The 16,630-nt window shown below is 37.0% G+C and overlaps 1 protein-coding gene across 6 annotated transcripts in view; it reads right to left on the reverse strand.

Moving 5' to 3' along the window:
* EXOC6B (exocyst complex component 6B) overlaps positions 1 to 16,630 on the reverse strand; it is a 584,809-nt gene that overhangs the window by 268,429 nt on the left and 299,750 nt on the right. For all 6 annotated transcript variants that reach the window (XM_058667964.1, XM_058667965.1, XM_004582805.4 and 3 more), the window contains exons 9-11: positions 2,766 to 2,849; positions 2,393 to 2,439; positions 680 to 800 (exon numbers count right to left, since the gene is read on the reverse strand). In XM_058667964.1, the coding sequence (XP_058523947.1) occupies positions 680 to 800; positions 2,393 to 2,439; positions 2,766 to 2,849 (252 nt within the window). The remainder of the gene's footprint in view (positions 1 to 679; positions 801 to 2,392; positions 2,440 to 2,765; positions 2,850 to 16,630) is intronic.

Below are 16,630 nucleotides of genomic sequence, written 5' to 3' on the forward strand. Positions count from 1 at the left end.
CTCACATTCTTATTTGTTTGGGTATCGCCTCCAATTAAAATACAACCCTCTGACAGCAAACACTACTGAATTGCGTGACTTAATATTTGGATTTTTTTTTCAAAAAGTAAAATTGCGAACTCAAAAGTTTACATCAAAAGGTATTACAGAAGGCAATATAAAGCAGTGGGAAAGAAAAAGGACTATCTGGAGCTGAATCTTGGTTCCACCTCAAACTCTGTGTTATTAGACTATTAATTTAAACCCTCTGTGGTTCTACTCCATACAGTGTAAAATAAGGAAACAAAAATATTTATATGAATGGGATTATACAGATTAAAGGAGACAGCTTATGAAGTACATAGAAGAATGGCTAACACGGTGCAGTCAACAGATGCTAGCTGCTATTTTCTGATTGCAATAAGCATTCCACAAATAAGATTAGTGTTAGAAATATCAGAAAAGTCAGGGCTTTACTCCCATACCATTGAAGAATGTAGATACATAGAAAGATAGATAAATATGTAGATATAAGATAATGATAACCACATATTTATGTACACATCCAAACATATATACACATACATCTACACGAGACATTTCGAAGATCATATTTATGTTGATTGTGTACCAGTGAGATCTAATACAGTATATAGAGAGTGAGCTTTTCTTGTGAACTTCCCCTGGGTTTCATACATACCGAGTGTGTACGAAGTGCTGCGATGGTTTTTGAAAGTGCCATTTCCCACAATTCATCAATGTAGGCTCTATTTACTAAGCCTTGGGTTGTATGTAAAATATGATCTTCAACCACAAAAAAACTAAGGTTGAGAAGAAAAGAAAGTACAGCTGTCAGAAATTACAGTGTGATAACTATCTCTAAGGTTGGACAGACATTAAGAATTGCCATCAAATTCAAAGAGTTAACATTATTTTTTCCTTAAAAATTTTTTCAGTATCATGAATGAAATCATACTTATTTAACTACAAATTATATCTGTGTTCATGTCTTCTTAACCAATTCTACATGGAACAGATAATTTAAAATGGAAGAGGGGCCAGCACAGCGACTTAGTACACTAATCCTCTGATTGCAGTGCTAGCGTACCTCATGGGCACTAGTTCAAGTCCTGGGTGTTCCACTTGTGATCTAGATCCCTCCCCATGGCCTGGAAAAGCAATGAAGGATGGCTTAAGTCCTTTGGTCGCTGAGTCCACATGGAAGAAGCTCCTGGCTATTGGTTTTGGATTAGCTCAGCTTTGGCCATTGCCACCAACTGGGAAGTGAACCAGCAAATGGGGGATTCTCTCTCTGTCTCTGTCTTGCTCTCTCTCTATATATATAGATCGATAGATAGATAGATGTGCATATGTATACGTATATGTATATATACACACACACACATATATATGTATCTCCTTCTCTCTGTAAATCTGCCTCTCAAATAAAAATGAATCAATCTTTAATAGGCAATGAAAATTAAAGTAGTTAAATTGCTTTTTAACAAAGTAAATAGATTCTAAAGCGATAATAAAAGCTGAAATATACATGTAACCAATATACAAATCAACAAAATAATCTCCCTTACGTGGACTCAAAGTAAAATGTTGCAAAAATATTTTATAAGGTTAATCTAATGCAGACTAACCTAATAACCATACCATCCTTGTTGTGGCTTTTTATTATCATTCATTTAACATGCACCTTCAGCCTTTTTGCCTAAATGTTCATTTTAATTAAAATAATTTTTAATTAAGGAGTGCTATGACTATTTTAATAAAACTATTAATTACATGGAAATAGCCTAAATCTGGCAAACAGAAAGGCAAAAACATAATAATCTATTATTTCTCCTTATTTCATTCAGTATTGTACAACTAGACAAGCTGGCTATATTTGGGATGTTTGGAAGCTGCAATTCCATGCCACTACATACGAGCTAGATGAGAGCAACAAACTGTGCAGCCCAGAGGACAAACTGGGTTCTGCCTTTTTATAAGACTGTTTCATTAGAATACAATTTTGTGTACTCATTTATGTAATATTATAGCTGTTTTTGTACCAGAACAACAATCTAAAGAGTTGGAAAAGAATCTGTATGGTCTGTGATGTCTCAAATACTTTACTGCTTGGCCGTTGTAGAAAATGTTTGTCAACCTTTGCTGGTGATTTGGTTCTACCTTACCAAGAATGGAAAGGTCAAACATCAAGTATAACAAGATTATAAGTTAGTGTTTTTCTCCCTTTATCCACCTTTATCCCACTATATATCACCAGAAAATCAAAAAGGAACCTTAGTCTTGAGGATTTAAGAAGGAAGAAAAACAGAATTTGCCAAGGAAAATAAGATCTACTTTTCCAAATAACACAAATCCATCTATGAATTTAAAGTATATCAATTTAAATACATACCCTACAATTTGATTAAAATACTTCCGGTAGCCATCTAAAGTTTCATGCTGAAACAAACCAAAGAAAAAAGTTTCAGTTTCGCTACATCAAAACAAAGTTAATATCAGTGTTGAATCTCTTAAGGTTCAGTTCTCTAGACTAAGTGGTAAGTGTGAAAATAGTACTTATCGTGTAGAACAAGAATGGAAAGCACGTATCTAGTACTCAGTGCATCTGCCATACGACAATCAACACATGGTAACTGCTGTCCTTACTGCTAGTCACATGCATGAAATCTGGACTTAGAATAATTGTTAATGCACAAACGCACACATACATCAACAAATATCAGAAAAGAGAAGTAGAAACATAACAGTGAAGGTGAAAATCCTACCATGTTAGATGGAGGCTGGAGTACCAGACGAGCTTGTTTTCGCCTCTGTTTTCGGTAGTAGTTTTCAAATGTTTCCCGTGCACCCTAGAAAAGACACAAGAAGAAATGAATTGATTCAATTGGACCAATAACTCTTGGAATTTCAGGGGAGAGAGAATAATCCAGGTTTGGAATGTGAAGCATTGTCAAACATCTTAAAATCACAGCAAATGAAAGTAACCAATATTGAACATTACTTACAAATTTCTTATGGTTGGATACAAAAGATCCTTATAAGAACAGTTCCAGAACTCAGTCACTAGTACACAGTGAGCTGGCTTCTGAGTCAACCATCACAAATTCACAGAAATGAAGACAAACCCATTTTGTTTCATGTTATAATTAGAGAGAAATTTCTCTTTTAAAATCATAGAATGTTCAAGAAGAAAATGTTCAGAAAAAAATAAAAGCAGGCTCCAAAGATATGAGCAGAGGCACAATAGGAAGTGGGGAAATGGCAAAAAGTAAGACTAGTCATTGGAAAATGCACAGTAGTAAATCAGATAGAATGCAAAGTAGCACAGGATTAAACCAAAGAAGTACAAGAAAGAGGAGGAGAAAGATAGATCTGAAAATGTGCACCATACAGGTTCTGCTTTTCATTTAAGGGTTTCTGTATGTAAAAAGAGGAGGGAGTACTCTAGCAATCAGTATCTAGCCCATCAGCTCTGCACTGGATTGAGCGGTGTCCCTCAGAGTTCGCGCCCTCTGAAGAGGATCAGAACAGGGCTTCATTTGGAAATAGGGCCATTGCAGAAACGGCAAGTTAAACTAAGACACAGTCACACAAGTGAGTAGGGTGATTGGTATCCTTAGAAGGAGAGGATAAAAGACACACACAAGAAGAATATCCCAGTAATGGGGTCAGAGGTTGAAAGGATGAACCCACCAACCAGGTGACACCAAGGATTCTGATCAGCAGCATAAGCTGAAGAGGCAAGGCAGAGTAACCAGAGCTTCACATGGATCCTACCTTTCACTTTCTTTGTTTTTAACTTCTGGCCTCTAAAACTGAGATCATGGTACTTTAGCATAGAAGCTCTAAATAACCAATAAGAAAAGCAGTTATAAAAACACTATGCCCAGTGTATTTTAAATACTCATCTTTTAAAGATTTATTTATTTTTATATGAAAGGAATTGTTATAGTGAGAGAAGTAGAGACAGAGAAAAGAGACAACAGATATATTCTATCTGCTGGTTCACTCTCCAAAAGACTGCAAAGGCCCAGCCAAAGCCAGGGGCCAGGAGATTCTTCTGAATCTCCCACATGGGGGCAATGACACAAGAAATTGGACTGTCTTCTGCTTCTTTTTCCAGGCCATTAGCAGGATCTTCTGCTGTCTTTTGCAGGTCCTTAGCATGGAGCTGGAACTGAAGTGGAGCAACTGGAACATAAATCCCATTTGGGATGCCAGTGCTGCAAGCTGAGGCTTAATCTGATATGCCCCAGTGCTAGCCCCTCCTCTTCTTTTTAAAAATTATTATTTATTTATTTTAATGGAAGAGTGACAGAGACGAGGAAAGACAGAGGTCTTTCATGTGCTGGTTCACTTCCCAGATAATTGCAAAAGCCAAAGGTACACTAAACTGAAGCCAGGAGCCAAGAATTCAACCCACAGCTTCTCCCATGGGTGGCAGCAATTCAACAATTCAGCCACAATTTGCTCTTTCCCAAGTACATTATCAGAGAGCTGGATGGGATGGGGTGGGGGGAAGTAACCATGACGTGAATTGGGATGGGAGGTAGATGTCTCAGGCAGCACCCTCTTATTCCTAATCAAGGCTTTTAGAAGCAGGCACAGAAAAAGTCAGTATTTGACAGGGGTACAGATTACTGACTTGGGAAGCAATTGAGTATATTCAAGCCATGACTCTGTCCCTTATTAACTATATACCTCCTATAAACAGCTGCACAACTGCCATTCCACTAACCGACCATTTAACCTTCACCTTACAGTGTGCTATCGTTTTCTCATTTATAGAAGCTGTGAAGCTCATATTGCTGCTATAGGAATTTAGACAAGTATAAAGCTGTCAGAATCATAACTGATGATGATATACCTTTGTACAAATGCAAAAAAGTAAGTAAAGGGTAGGAATTTCACCTAGCAGTTAATACAGCAGTTAGGATGCTCACAGCCCATACACAAGCGCTTAGGTTTGATCACCAGTTCCCTTGGTGACTAGCTCTCTAATGCAGACCCTTAATGTAGCAATAATGGCGAAATGACTGTGCACCTGCCATCCATGTGGCTGCCCAAAATTTAGTTTCTAGTTCCTGGATTCATCTGCAGGTGGGAGCCATTGTAACATTTTGAAGTGAGCCAAAAGATGGCCAAGACTTCTCTGTTTCTCTCTGTAACTGTCTGTTATACTGATTCCATGCAATAATTAGTTGGCTTTTCTCTAATTTATTGAAAGTGAGAACAATTATATTCTAAGCAATTTCTCTGCTGAATTCCTAAATCCACATTAGTGTAACTCAAAGGTCAGCAAGCACTTTCCATGAAGGACAGAGCAATAAAGGCTTTTTAAAGATATATTTTTGGGGCCCGGTGGCATGGCCTAGCAGCTAAAGTCCTCGCCTTGAACGCCCTGGGATCCCATATGGGTGCCGGTTCTAATCCCAGCAGCTCCACTTCCCATCCAGCTCCCTGCCTGTGGCCTGGGAAAGCAGTCAAGGACAGCCCAATGCTTAGGGATCTTGCACCCATGTGGGAGACCTGGAGGAAGTTCCTGGCTCCTGGCTTCGGATCAGCACAGCACCAGCCATTGCACTCACTTGGGGAGTGAATCATTGGATGGAAGATCTTCCTCTCTATCTCTCCTCCTCTCTTTACATCTGACTTTGTAATAAAAATAAATAAATGTTTTAAAAAGATTTATTTTTGCTTGAAAGACAGAGAAAAACAGACACACACACATGCATGTGCTTGTGCGTTCACACACACACACACACACACACACACACAGAGACAAAGACAGAGAGAGATTTATCCACTAGTTCACTCCTCAAATAGCAACGGCCAGAATTGGGCTTTTCTGAAGTCAGGTACTAAGAACCTTTTCCAGATCTCCCTCGTGGGTGCATGGGCCTGAGGACTTGAGCCATTTTCTCCTGCGTTCCTAGAACACAAGCTGGAGAAACAGGTGCCTACACAGGATACAGGAACTATAGGTGCAGGCTTAGTCTACTTCGCCATGGATTTGGCCCAAGAACAGTGAAGAGTCCACGCGTGGTGGGAAACCATTCAACTGTGTTGTCACAGTGCAACGGTAGCCATAGATAACAAATGACTGTCCTGGGGTCCAATAAAACCTTGCTTAGAGAAACGGAAATCACAGTTTCATAAAATTTCCAACTGTCATAGAATTTTTCTGGTTTGAATTTTAAAAATATAAAATCATTTTCAGTTCACAGCTTAAACAGAAACAAGCAGCAAGTTGGATATGATCAGTAAGTCACAGCATGTTAGGCAATGCTGTAGCCTAAAAACCAAGGCAATATAATAATTAAATGAATAAAACTATACACACATCATCTAAGTTTTCTGCCTATTAAAGAAAATAAAATACCAGCACAGCTGTTTCAAGGTTTTCTTAGTTCACAAGTTAATGATGAAGCAAATAATTGCATTTAAGAAACGAGAAGCAGAAATTACAAATTGGTTTGTTATTGCTCACTTGTCACCATTTCACAGCACAGTGGTATTGTGAAACACCAACTACATTCTGTACACACTGAGGGGCTTTTCATTTTGAGGTCTGCAGTCCTAAAGGCCGTTTATTATCTTAGTGTAACATGACATGTTCAGGGTGTTCTGAAGCTAGGATACACCTACCTGAAAATTTAGGGAAAGCTTTCTTTCTAATTAGACCACAATAAACTAATGTGATTTTTTTGTAAATGATAGGAAATACATAAGATGAAGCTCTCTGTGAGAACCAAAAACATAAGCTTAATTCTAAACCGAATACAATTTTGCCTCTCAAGCATTCCATCAAAAATAGACCAAAAACAAATTACTAATTTATTGAATAGATCTGGCTTCCTCATTTACAAAACTGAATTGGATTTTCCTCTATAACTGTTAAATAAATTCACCTTTGATTTTTCTATTGCCTCTGCCAATTCTGCTGGTTTAATACTTGGCTGTGGAACTTCAGAAATAGATATTTGACCAATACAATTGAGTAAATGGTGAAATGTATGTCTATTCACAACTGGTCACTACAGGAATTACAGAGGTTTCACTTCAGCTTCAAACACTTTTTGTCCCAAACATTAAATAAATAGAAACAAAGAAAAATTGAAAACTTTTAAGATATAAGCAAATAAAAAAAAAACCGATTACTAGGCAAGGAAAAGGTTGGTTCTCCCTCCCTGCATTTTATGGTATCAGTAATTCACTGCTACAAAGTTTCATGTTAATTAACATACACAACATGACAGAAAAACTGGTCACTTACTGTATTGAGCACTCATTAAGCGAGACACCAGGATCGGTCCTTACTGAATTTTTAGTGTATGATGGAACACTAACAAACAAATTACAATGAAGTACAAAATCCCATGAATTGGAGTGGTGAGTGTGTGTGTGTGAGAGCGAGAGATGAAAGCCAAAAAAAAAAAAAAAAAGAAAGAAAGAAAGAAAGAAAAAGAAAAGAAAAAGAAAGAGAAAGGGAAGGAGGATGAACACCGGAAAGGTGAAGTGTCAGACAAGAAAGAGGAGAAAGAGGAAAAAGGTGAATTATCAGAGAAGGCTTCTCAGACGAAAATGACACTTAGAATCCTAATCGTAAACAGAGGTTAAATCAGGTAAGGAGCAAGGAAAATAACATTCCAACAAGTGACAAAGATGTTCAAAGAGAAAAAAAAAATTACACTATGAATCTGAAAGATGTTCTCCATGACAGGACTAAGATACGCACACACACAATTCTGATGAGTGATCAAAGTAAATCAGGATATGGAAGCACAAAAATCCTGAAGCGCATGAAGAGTTTTATTTATTTATTTATTTATTTTTTTTTTAAAGATTTATTTTATTACAAAGTCAGATATACAGAGAGGAGGAGAGACAGAGAAGAAACTCTTCCATCCGATGTTTCACTCCCCAAGTGAGCCGCAACGGCCGGTGCGTGCCGATCTGAAGCTGGGAACCAGGAACCTCTTCCAGGTCTCCCACGCGGGTGCAGGGTCCCAATGCATTGGGCCGTCCTCGACTGCTTTCCCAGGCCACATGCAGGGAGCTGGATGGGAAGTGGAGCTGCCGGGATTAGAACTGGCACTCATATGGGATCCCAGGGCATTCAAGGCGAGGGCTTTAGCCGTAGGCCATGCAGCCGGGCCCAAGTAGACTTCCTTTTGAGTTCTGTTTTTTTCCCCACATGTTTGGAAGTGTCGTCTTTTTTTTTTTTTAATTAAATTTATTCATTAATTACATTGTGTTGTAATTACATAGAATCTGGGATTCTCCTCCCACCCTCCCCCCATGGTGGGTTCCTCCACCTTGTTGCATAACCATAGTTCAAGTTCAGTTGAAATTCCCTCTTGGCAAGTATATGCCAAGCATAGAGTCCAACATCTTATAGTCCAGTCAAGTGAAACAAAACGTGGAGACTCTGCACTACCTAATTTCAAAAGACACTAAACAGAAAGAAAAATGTCATTTATTTTCTCCAATCTGAGATAGCTAATACACAGAGTACAAAAAAAATGTGAACAATCTGAGCAAAACTGACATTATTTGATTACTGTTTACAGCTTTTGCCTATACTCTTAAGGAATAGTAGCTTTTTGGTTTTCTTTTTTTTTTTTTCTTTTCTGTTTTTAATTTTCTACTTGCTATGTGCTGATATCTTTAACTCATGGAGTCGCAAGCCTGTGATTGTCAAGTGAATTGAAATATGCCATCGTGAAAACTAGGTGGGGGGAAGAATTAGGAAGCAGGAGGGTGAGTGGGGTGCAACAGGAGGAAGGACAGGATGGGAGGTATCACTAGGCTCCCAAATCTGTATTGTGAAACTTGTTCACTTCATATTAATAAACTTAAGGAGAAAGACAAGAAAATAATATTTCCAGAATAGTCTTAAGGTTTTTTTCTTCTGGATGAAATCTAGTGTTTACATCATTAATAGCAATGGTTTTTACAGTATTTGACCATATGTGTCTTTCCTGAAGTTTATTAAAATATGGGGACAATACTAAAATTTTGAATTAGTTGTGTTTAGTAAATAAATTGGAATGTGGTGAATTGAACAAGAAGCTAACAGAGCTCAGTACATAAATCTGTTTTATTTGGCATAGAATAAACTGGAATATGTACTGTGATTACTTAGCTGTTACATAGCTTTTCTTGAACTGAATTAGAAGTGCATACAGATGTTACTATGTAGATAAAATTCCTTATGAATAAATTTGTAAATTGCTAAAATTTTCCTTGGCCTCAAAGGCTTTCCTTCTTAATCTTTCAAATACTTCAGATGTGTGAAAGTCTCAACACTGACTTCTCCAGTGAGTATTTTATCATCTTTGTCAAAGATCTATTGTCTGCAGATTCGTGTACCTCATTTTGGAGCTTTCTATTCTGTAAAACTGGAATATGTTTGTATTTTTATGTCAATACCATACTGTTTTCAGCATTATATCTTTATAGTACATTTTAAGTTGTTTATTATATAAAGCAAGTTTCACAGATTTCCCTATACAAATTTAGGAGCACTATTGCAAATGTAGCCTAATTTAGATGTAATGACTTAGTAGTATTCGATAAAGTACATACACCACATTTTTCTTACTAAGTCTTTTCTTGATGTATTTCTAGATTGATTTCTGTATCTTACCTTTTATGAATTGAGCTGCTATAAATGTATGGATGATTTCAGGAAATAATTTCTGGTTGTGTTTTCTATATTATTTTTCTATCTTTAAATTATCAATAGCAGAATTTTAAACTACCATATATAGAAAAATTAAACATAAATTGGACAAAGGAAAAATAAAGATGATTTATAACCCTACTACATGGAGATAACTACTAATTTTTTTCTTATTCTCCTTTATAGACATTTTCCAATTCTATAGACATTTTCCTATTCCTATTGTAAAGATAAAGAAAGTCACACTGTATATAATCTTTTCATTGAGCTCTGCATACACAGATTTTTTTCTCTAACACCGTAATTCAGTATCATTAACTTTTACTCCACAACACAGTTGCAATTCCCTTTTTTCAAACATATCCTACAAATCACCATCATAAAACACTGCAATAATATTACCTTTGAATAAATGTTCAAAAGTAAAAGTAAAAACACAATGACAGCCTACATTTCTTCTCCACATGTCCACATAGAATAAATATAGGAATATATACGTATATCTGGACACAAACATGGAAACACACACAACATTGCCACTCCCCACGAGCATGTGATTAAAGCCTGCTTTGTCTGTAAATGTGGTAAAATTTACTACTAACAAGGTTCAAGGTCAAATTTTAGCTGCAATAGTTTACAAGCGTGCACTATTAATCAAATAATTCAAGATTATGTTATTCTAGACTTGGTAGGAAGAGACAATTCTAAGGGTTTCTTTTTCATATAAAAAGAGGACAACATACAACATGTACAGTTGACTCCGCAGCCAGGAGCTCCACAATCATAGACACACCCAGCCCCAACTGAGGAAAAAAGCATCTGCACTGAACATGTTAGAGGTTTAGGTTTTTCGGTTTTCTTGGTTTTGTTTTGTTTTGTCACTATTCCCAGACAACACAGGATTAACAACCATTTACACAGTATTTGCATTGTGTTGGGTACCATAAGTAATGGTAACGGTAAGATGACTTAACCTATCCTCTACTCCTAAGCATTAGTGGCATCCACATGTCTGGTTTTGCAGAGAGAAAAAATTTACACTGGGACAAGATTTCCCCAAATGGGCAATATGTCTCTGCATGGCAAGCAAAAAGGGACAGATGTTGTATCTTCTTTATTAAGTATTTACTGCGCCATTCACCACTCTTTGGTTAAAAACTTTTTCATCTAATGGATTTTTCCTGGCAGAACTGGGGTGAGGCCTATTGGAGACTGGGCAGAATTCTCATCCGACACAATAACAGAAAATTAACTCGTGAGTTGAGAAACAGCTAAGGGCAACTATGCAAAGAACAAGGGTGTGGAATGGAAGAAGGGAAGCTCACACCATTGTTCTTCCGGCTTTGCCTACAGGAAGCAATATTTCCATTTGCTCTTGGGAAAAGCCTGTAATTTCACCGCCCTGACTGCAGCTGGAACTCCCTTTTAATTGTCACAGCGTCCAAGTGAAGACAGGTTTATTCAAAGTTGTATTTTTTTTTAAATAAAGAAAACCTGAAAGAACCATTTTAATTTGCTTCCATGTGAAAAGGGGAGCACTTTTCATAGGGCCTCATAATGATGTTCAGCGGGATATTACACTTCACCGTATGGCTAATTTGCACAGCAGGCCTAGAGCAGGATTTTCTTTCATTAGAACTGCCCTAAAGATCAGACTACAGAAACATGTGTAAAGAACAAACCCAAGATGCCCCCTATTGCTTAAATCTTGAAACATTCGATTCCCAGATGTAAAAACCCATTCAAAGAGTTCTTATGACAAGGTCATTCAAGAATCATAAAGGTATTTGTCACGGCTCCACTTACCTGTAGTAGGGCTATGAAAAATGCATAAAATCAAGAGCTACAATATTGTCAAAACACCTCAGAAAAGAAATTACGAATGGGGGAAAGATAACGGCTATTATAGCTATTTTATCTTTAAAATACTATTGCTTCCAAATGTAGCGACTCTCTCAAACTACAAAATCAACCTACCTAAATTTCAGATTGTTTTTGAAAAAAGCATGAGCAGTCTGATGTTCTAACAGGGTCCTATTTTTTTTTTAACATGGCCTTTGCAACCTTTGTCTCAGCATTTATCCTGTTATGGGCAAGCAGGAGCCATGCAGAAGCATCTCCTCCAAAAACTGTGTAGGTGGAAGAGAAAAACAGAAAGAGAAAAATCTGATGTCTAAGGATTATGAATCAGTTGAGTCTGTGCTTCTGAAGAAAGTAAACATAATGATTAACAATCTTGGTCTTTGTAATCCCCCCGTACAAAAAAAGAGTGTTAATTTATTAAATATTTTAACAAAGAGTCTTTTATCAGATTCAATTTGGCTGGCTCCTTTCATAGCATTACCAATTACAACCAATAAAGCTTTAATTGATGACTACTTTTTATAACCTTTGACCCAAGATGATAAACAGTTGTACTTTAGAAGCAAAAGGGTAAACCTCAAAGGGAACAGTGTTGTAATCATCTGTAGTGAACCAAACTACCTAAAATTACAACTTAACCTGCCTGGTTAAAACAAAAGCGCAGACTTCCTTTTTGATTAAGATAAATGATCTAGAAAGATGTGAATTTCATTTTTAAGAAGTAAGGAGACCCTAACTTGAATATTCTGCATATAATTGTGCTTTAATGTGCTAATTATTCAAACTGTATGATTGAATCAATTTGTAGGTAAGATTAAAATATGCCTTAGTTTTTCATATAAAACAACTAAAAAGCAGCTTATTCTGAAATGCATGATACTTTTTAAGAAAGTATTATTATTCACAACATATCTCCTTCCCAACACAATCACTTTATCCAGTATGATAGGGGCTACTAAGGGCATGTGAGTGAGAAAAAAGCCAGATAACAGGAAGCGAAAAAAATTTTAAAAGATATTCTGTAAATGACAAGCAAAGGAAGTAATTCTTTCAATCACAGCTAAGCAAATGGAATTATTTTATGTTTTCTCCAAAGAACTATGAACAAAGTACTTTTCCAAAGCTGATAACCAAACGCCCAATTTCACATATGCCAAATTTCAAGCAAAGTCCCTTCTAACCTAATTCACACCTGTCAATCTTCTAAATTGCTAGGGTGCTTTACAATTTGGAAGCTAAAAAAACTCCCAGATAAATCAATTTGTTTATATTGTCAAAATGAATAAGGACTCCATACAACTTATAAGAAACTAACAGGAAAATATGAGCTTAAAAATGCAAATAAAAATAACACCATCGGAGCAGGCATTTGGTTTAGTGGTGATGCTGGATTCCTAGACTGAATTCCTGGATTCTGATTTCAGTTTCTTGCCAACACAGACCTGAGAGGCAGTGGTGACAGTTCAAGTAATTGGTTCCCTGACCAAAAAAAAAAAAAAAAAGCAAACATTTTGGGAGATAATTAGCAGTGTCTATCTGTTACTCTCTTTCTCATATCTCCCCCTTTCTAATGTAATACAAAGAAAAGTACACCATATTGAAAACAATGAGACTGACTTATATAAAAGGTACAGACACCCCCCTACACACACACACACACACACACAAAAACTAGGTAGACAGACTCTAAGTGACTATACATACATAATAAGGAAGTGAATGCTAGGAAAAGAACAAAATCTAAGACTCAAAGAGCTTTATAAACCTAAAGAGCTATATACATTATTTTTATGACATATAAATGTATGCAATGGCTGTTTTATTAAAGACACATGGTTGCTCCATGAATTTCAAAATTACATTTTCAGCATCCTCAAAAGCAGCCCTGCATGTACACCTAAATAAAAATTGCAGAAATTTTATATAAACACATTTATTCTTTTTCACCCATTAATAAAACCATTTTTTTAAAGAAGACAAACTTTGAATTCAAGAATAGGTAAAATTATTAAGCTGTATTTTATAGACAGTAACAACAGCAACTCAGTTTTAACACCTTTAATATGGAGGAATCCAACATGGGGGGAGGGCATGGGGGAAGGGTTGGGGGAATCCCAGAGCCTATGAAACTGTGTCATAAAACAAAATTTAACTAAAAAAGGAAAAAAGAAAAAAAAAGGTAAAATTGTCACAGGGAACCTCAGATGTTCATAAAAATAGGCAAAATGTTTGTAAAGTGGAAAATTACAAGTTACATGAAATTTTGTTACTTTTAGTTAACTTTCTGATAAGACAAGATTTACATAGAGTTGTACATATAGGTTGTAGCATAAATCAAAGGTTCTTTCCAGGGATTTCCTTGTGGCGTAGCAAGTAAGACTCTACTACCTGTGGCACTAGCTTCCCATATGGATGCTGGATCCTGTGGTAGCTGTTCTACCCCCAATTCAGCTCCCTGCTAATGGCCTGGGAAAAGCAGGGGACAATGGCACAAGAACCTGGGTCCTAACCACTCATGTAAGATACCCAGATAAACCTGGCTCCTGGCTTGCGTGTGACCCAACCTCAACCAATGATGGAAGCTCTCTCTTTTCTGTATATTCCTCTCTCTGAATCTCTGATTTTCAGATAAATAAATACATTAACCTTACTTAAAAAGTTATTTCCTTTACACTGCTGAGTGTTAGTACATGACATGATGTACCACAATGTGACTATTCACCTATTAAAGAACATTTATATCATTTACAACATTGACCATGAACATGAAATATCTTTTTTTTAAAAGATTTATTTATTTTATTACAAAGTCAGATATACAGAGAGGAGGAGAGACAGAGAGGAAGATCCTCCTTCCGATGATCCACTCCCCAAGTGAGCCGCAACGGCCGGCTTGCGCCAGTCTGAAGCCGGGAACCTGGACCCTCCTCCGGGTCTCCCATGCGGGTGCAGGGTCCCAATGCATTGGGCCTTCCTCGACTGCTTTCCCAGGCCACAAGCAGGGAGCTGGATGGGAAGTGGAGCTGCCGGGATTAGAACCGGCGTCCATATGGGATCCCGGGGCGTTCAAGGCGAGGACTTCAGCCGCTAGGCCACGCCGCCGGGCCCTGAACATGAAATATCTTTACTTTTATGTACCCATTAGATGATTTTTACCCATCAGTGTTTTGTAGTTTTAATCATATGAATTCTGTGGATCGTTTTAATATTTATACTTAAGAATTTCTTTTTACATTTTATTTGTTTGAAAGAGACAGATGGAGGGACAAAGAGAGGTTTTCCTCTCCAAATGTCATCAACTGAAAATTCATGTGATGTCTCTCCTCCGGATGGTCAGAATACACTTACATGAGCTCTCCCCACTTCCTCCCGGAGTGTACACTGGTAGGAAGCTAGAGTCAGAAGCCTGGCTAAGTATGAAATACAAACACTGCAAACAAGATATGAAAACATCTTAACCAGCACCTTAACAACAAGGACAAATGTCCACCTCAACTATTTTTACTTTTATTTGAAAGGCAGATTTACAGAGATTGAAAATAGAGAAGGAAAGATCTTTCATCTACTGGTTCACCTGCCAAATGGTAGCAAGGACTTGAGGACAGCCAATTTGAAAGCAGCAACCAGGAATTTCTTTGAGGTCTCCCACACAGGTGCAGGGTTCCAAGGACATGGTCAGCAACCATTGCTTTCCCAGGCCATAAACAGAAGAGCTGCATCAAAAGCAGGGCAGCCAGGATGTGAACCAGCACCCATCGGGGATGCCGACACTTACAGGTGAAGGATTAGCCTGTTGAGCCACGATACTGGCCTCAATCTTTTCACTAAAGAATCATAAGTAGTATATTTTTACTTTTGGTATGTACAAGTTCACTGCTAGAAGAGAGAAATGCAATTTATTTTGGTATCCTACCACTCTGCTGTACTTATTTGTTCATATTTAGTGATTTGACGTGAATTCTTTGGAATTTTCAACAAAGACAATCTTATTGTTTCCAAATGGGGACAATTATGTCTTTCAAAAAGATTTGTTTTGGATTTTTGGTTTTATTTTGTTGTGGTTTGTTTTTTTGAAAGGTAGAGTATGAGAGAGAGAGAGAGAATTTCATCTGCTGGTTCACTCCTCAAATGGTTGCAATGGCTTGGACTGGGTCAGACCAAAGTCAAGGCTCAGCATCGTCTAACTCTCCCACATTGGTGCAGAGCCCCTACATTATTTTGCTTTCCCAGATGCTTCAGCAGGTACTTGGCTAAGAAGTGGAGCAAATGGGACTTGAACAAGTGCCTATATGAGATGCTGGCATTGCAGATTATAGTTTTGCCCTCTATGTCAAAACACTGGCCCCAGTTATATGTCTTGTTTTGAAACATTTATGCCCTTTATCTCCTCTTCTTGTCTTACTGCACAGTGTGCACCTTTTCAGAATTATGTTGAATATGAGCAATGAGAACAAATACTGCTGTTTTGTTCCTGGTCTTAGGAAGGAAACATGATGTATCACCTTCAGTAAAAACCTAATATTAGGTGTTTCACATTTGCCCTTTAGCATTGTGAGGATGTATTGCTTCAGAAATCATAAACGAGTTTAACATTTATCAAATAACTTTTCTGTGATTCTAATAAGTTGCAGATTTAATAACATAACTTTTGTTTTTGGTCATATATGTCATTTATAAACTGCTCAAGTCCACACAATATTTTGAAAGAAATATTGTACAAAAATTCATGAGAGTGTTCATCTATAGTTTTCTTGTTTATGCTAGTTTTTCTATCAGGCTACTATGAGCTTTTGAATCAGAAAGTGCTTCCTCCACTCCCATTTCTCTAACACACTTATATTGGTGTGATACTAATTCTTCTATAAATGTTAAGTAGAATGCGCTAATAAAATCATCTAAGTCTAGAACTTTTATGGAGGAGCTTATAATTCGTCAATTCAGTTTCTTTCATAGTCACTGGTTTATTTAAATTAAACAATTCATTGGGCCAACTGTGATTGTTAATAAGCTGATTAACAATTTATAAGTTGTCCAATTTTCTCCAGAGATTTTTCACAATTTGGTATCTGTGGAGTCTAT

This window comes from Ochotona princeps, chromosome 8, assembly GCF_030435755.1.
Source record: "Ochotona princeps isolate mOchPri1 chromosome 8, mOchPri1.hap1, whole genome shotgun sequence".
Taxonomy (NCBI): domain Eukaryota; kingdom Metazoa; phylum Chordata; class Mammalia; order Lagomorpha; family Ochotonidae; genus Ochotona; species Ochotona princeps.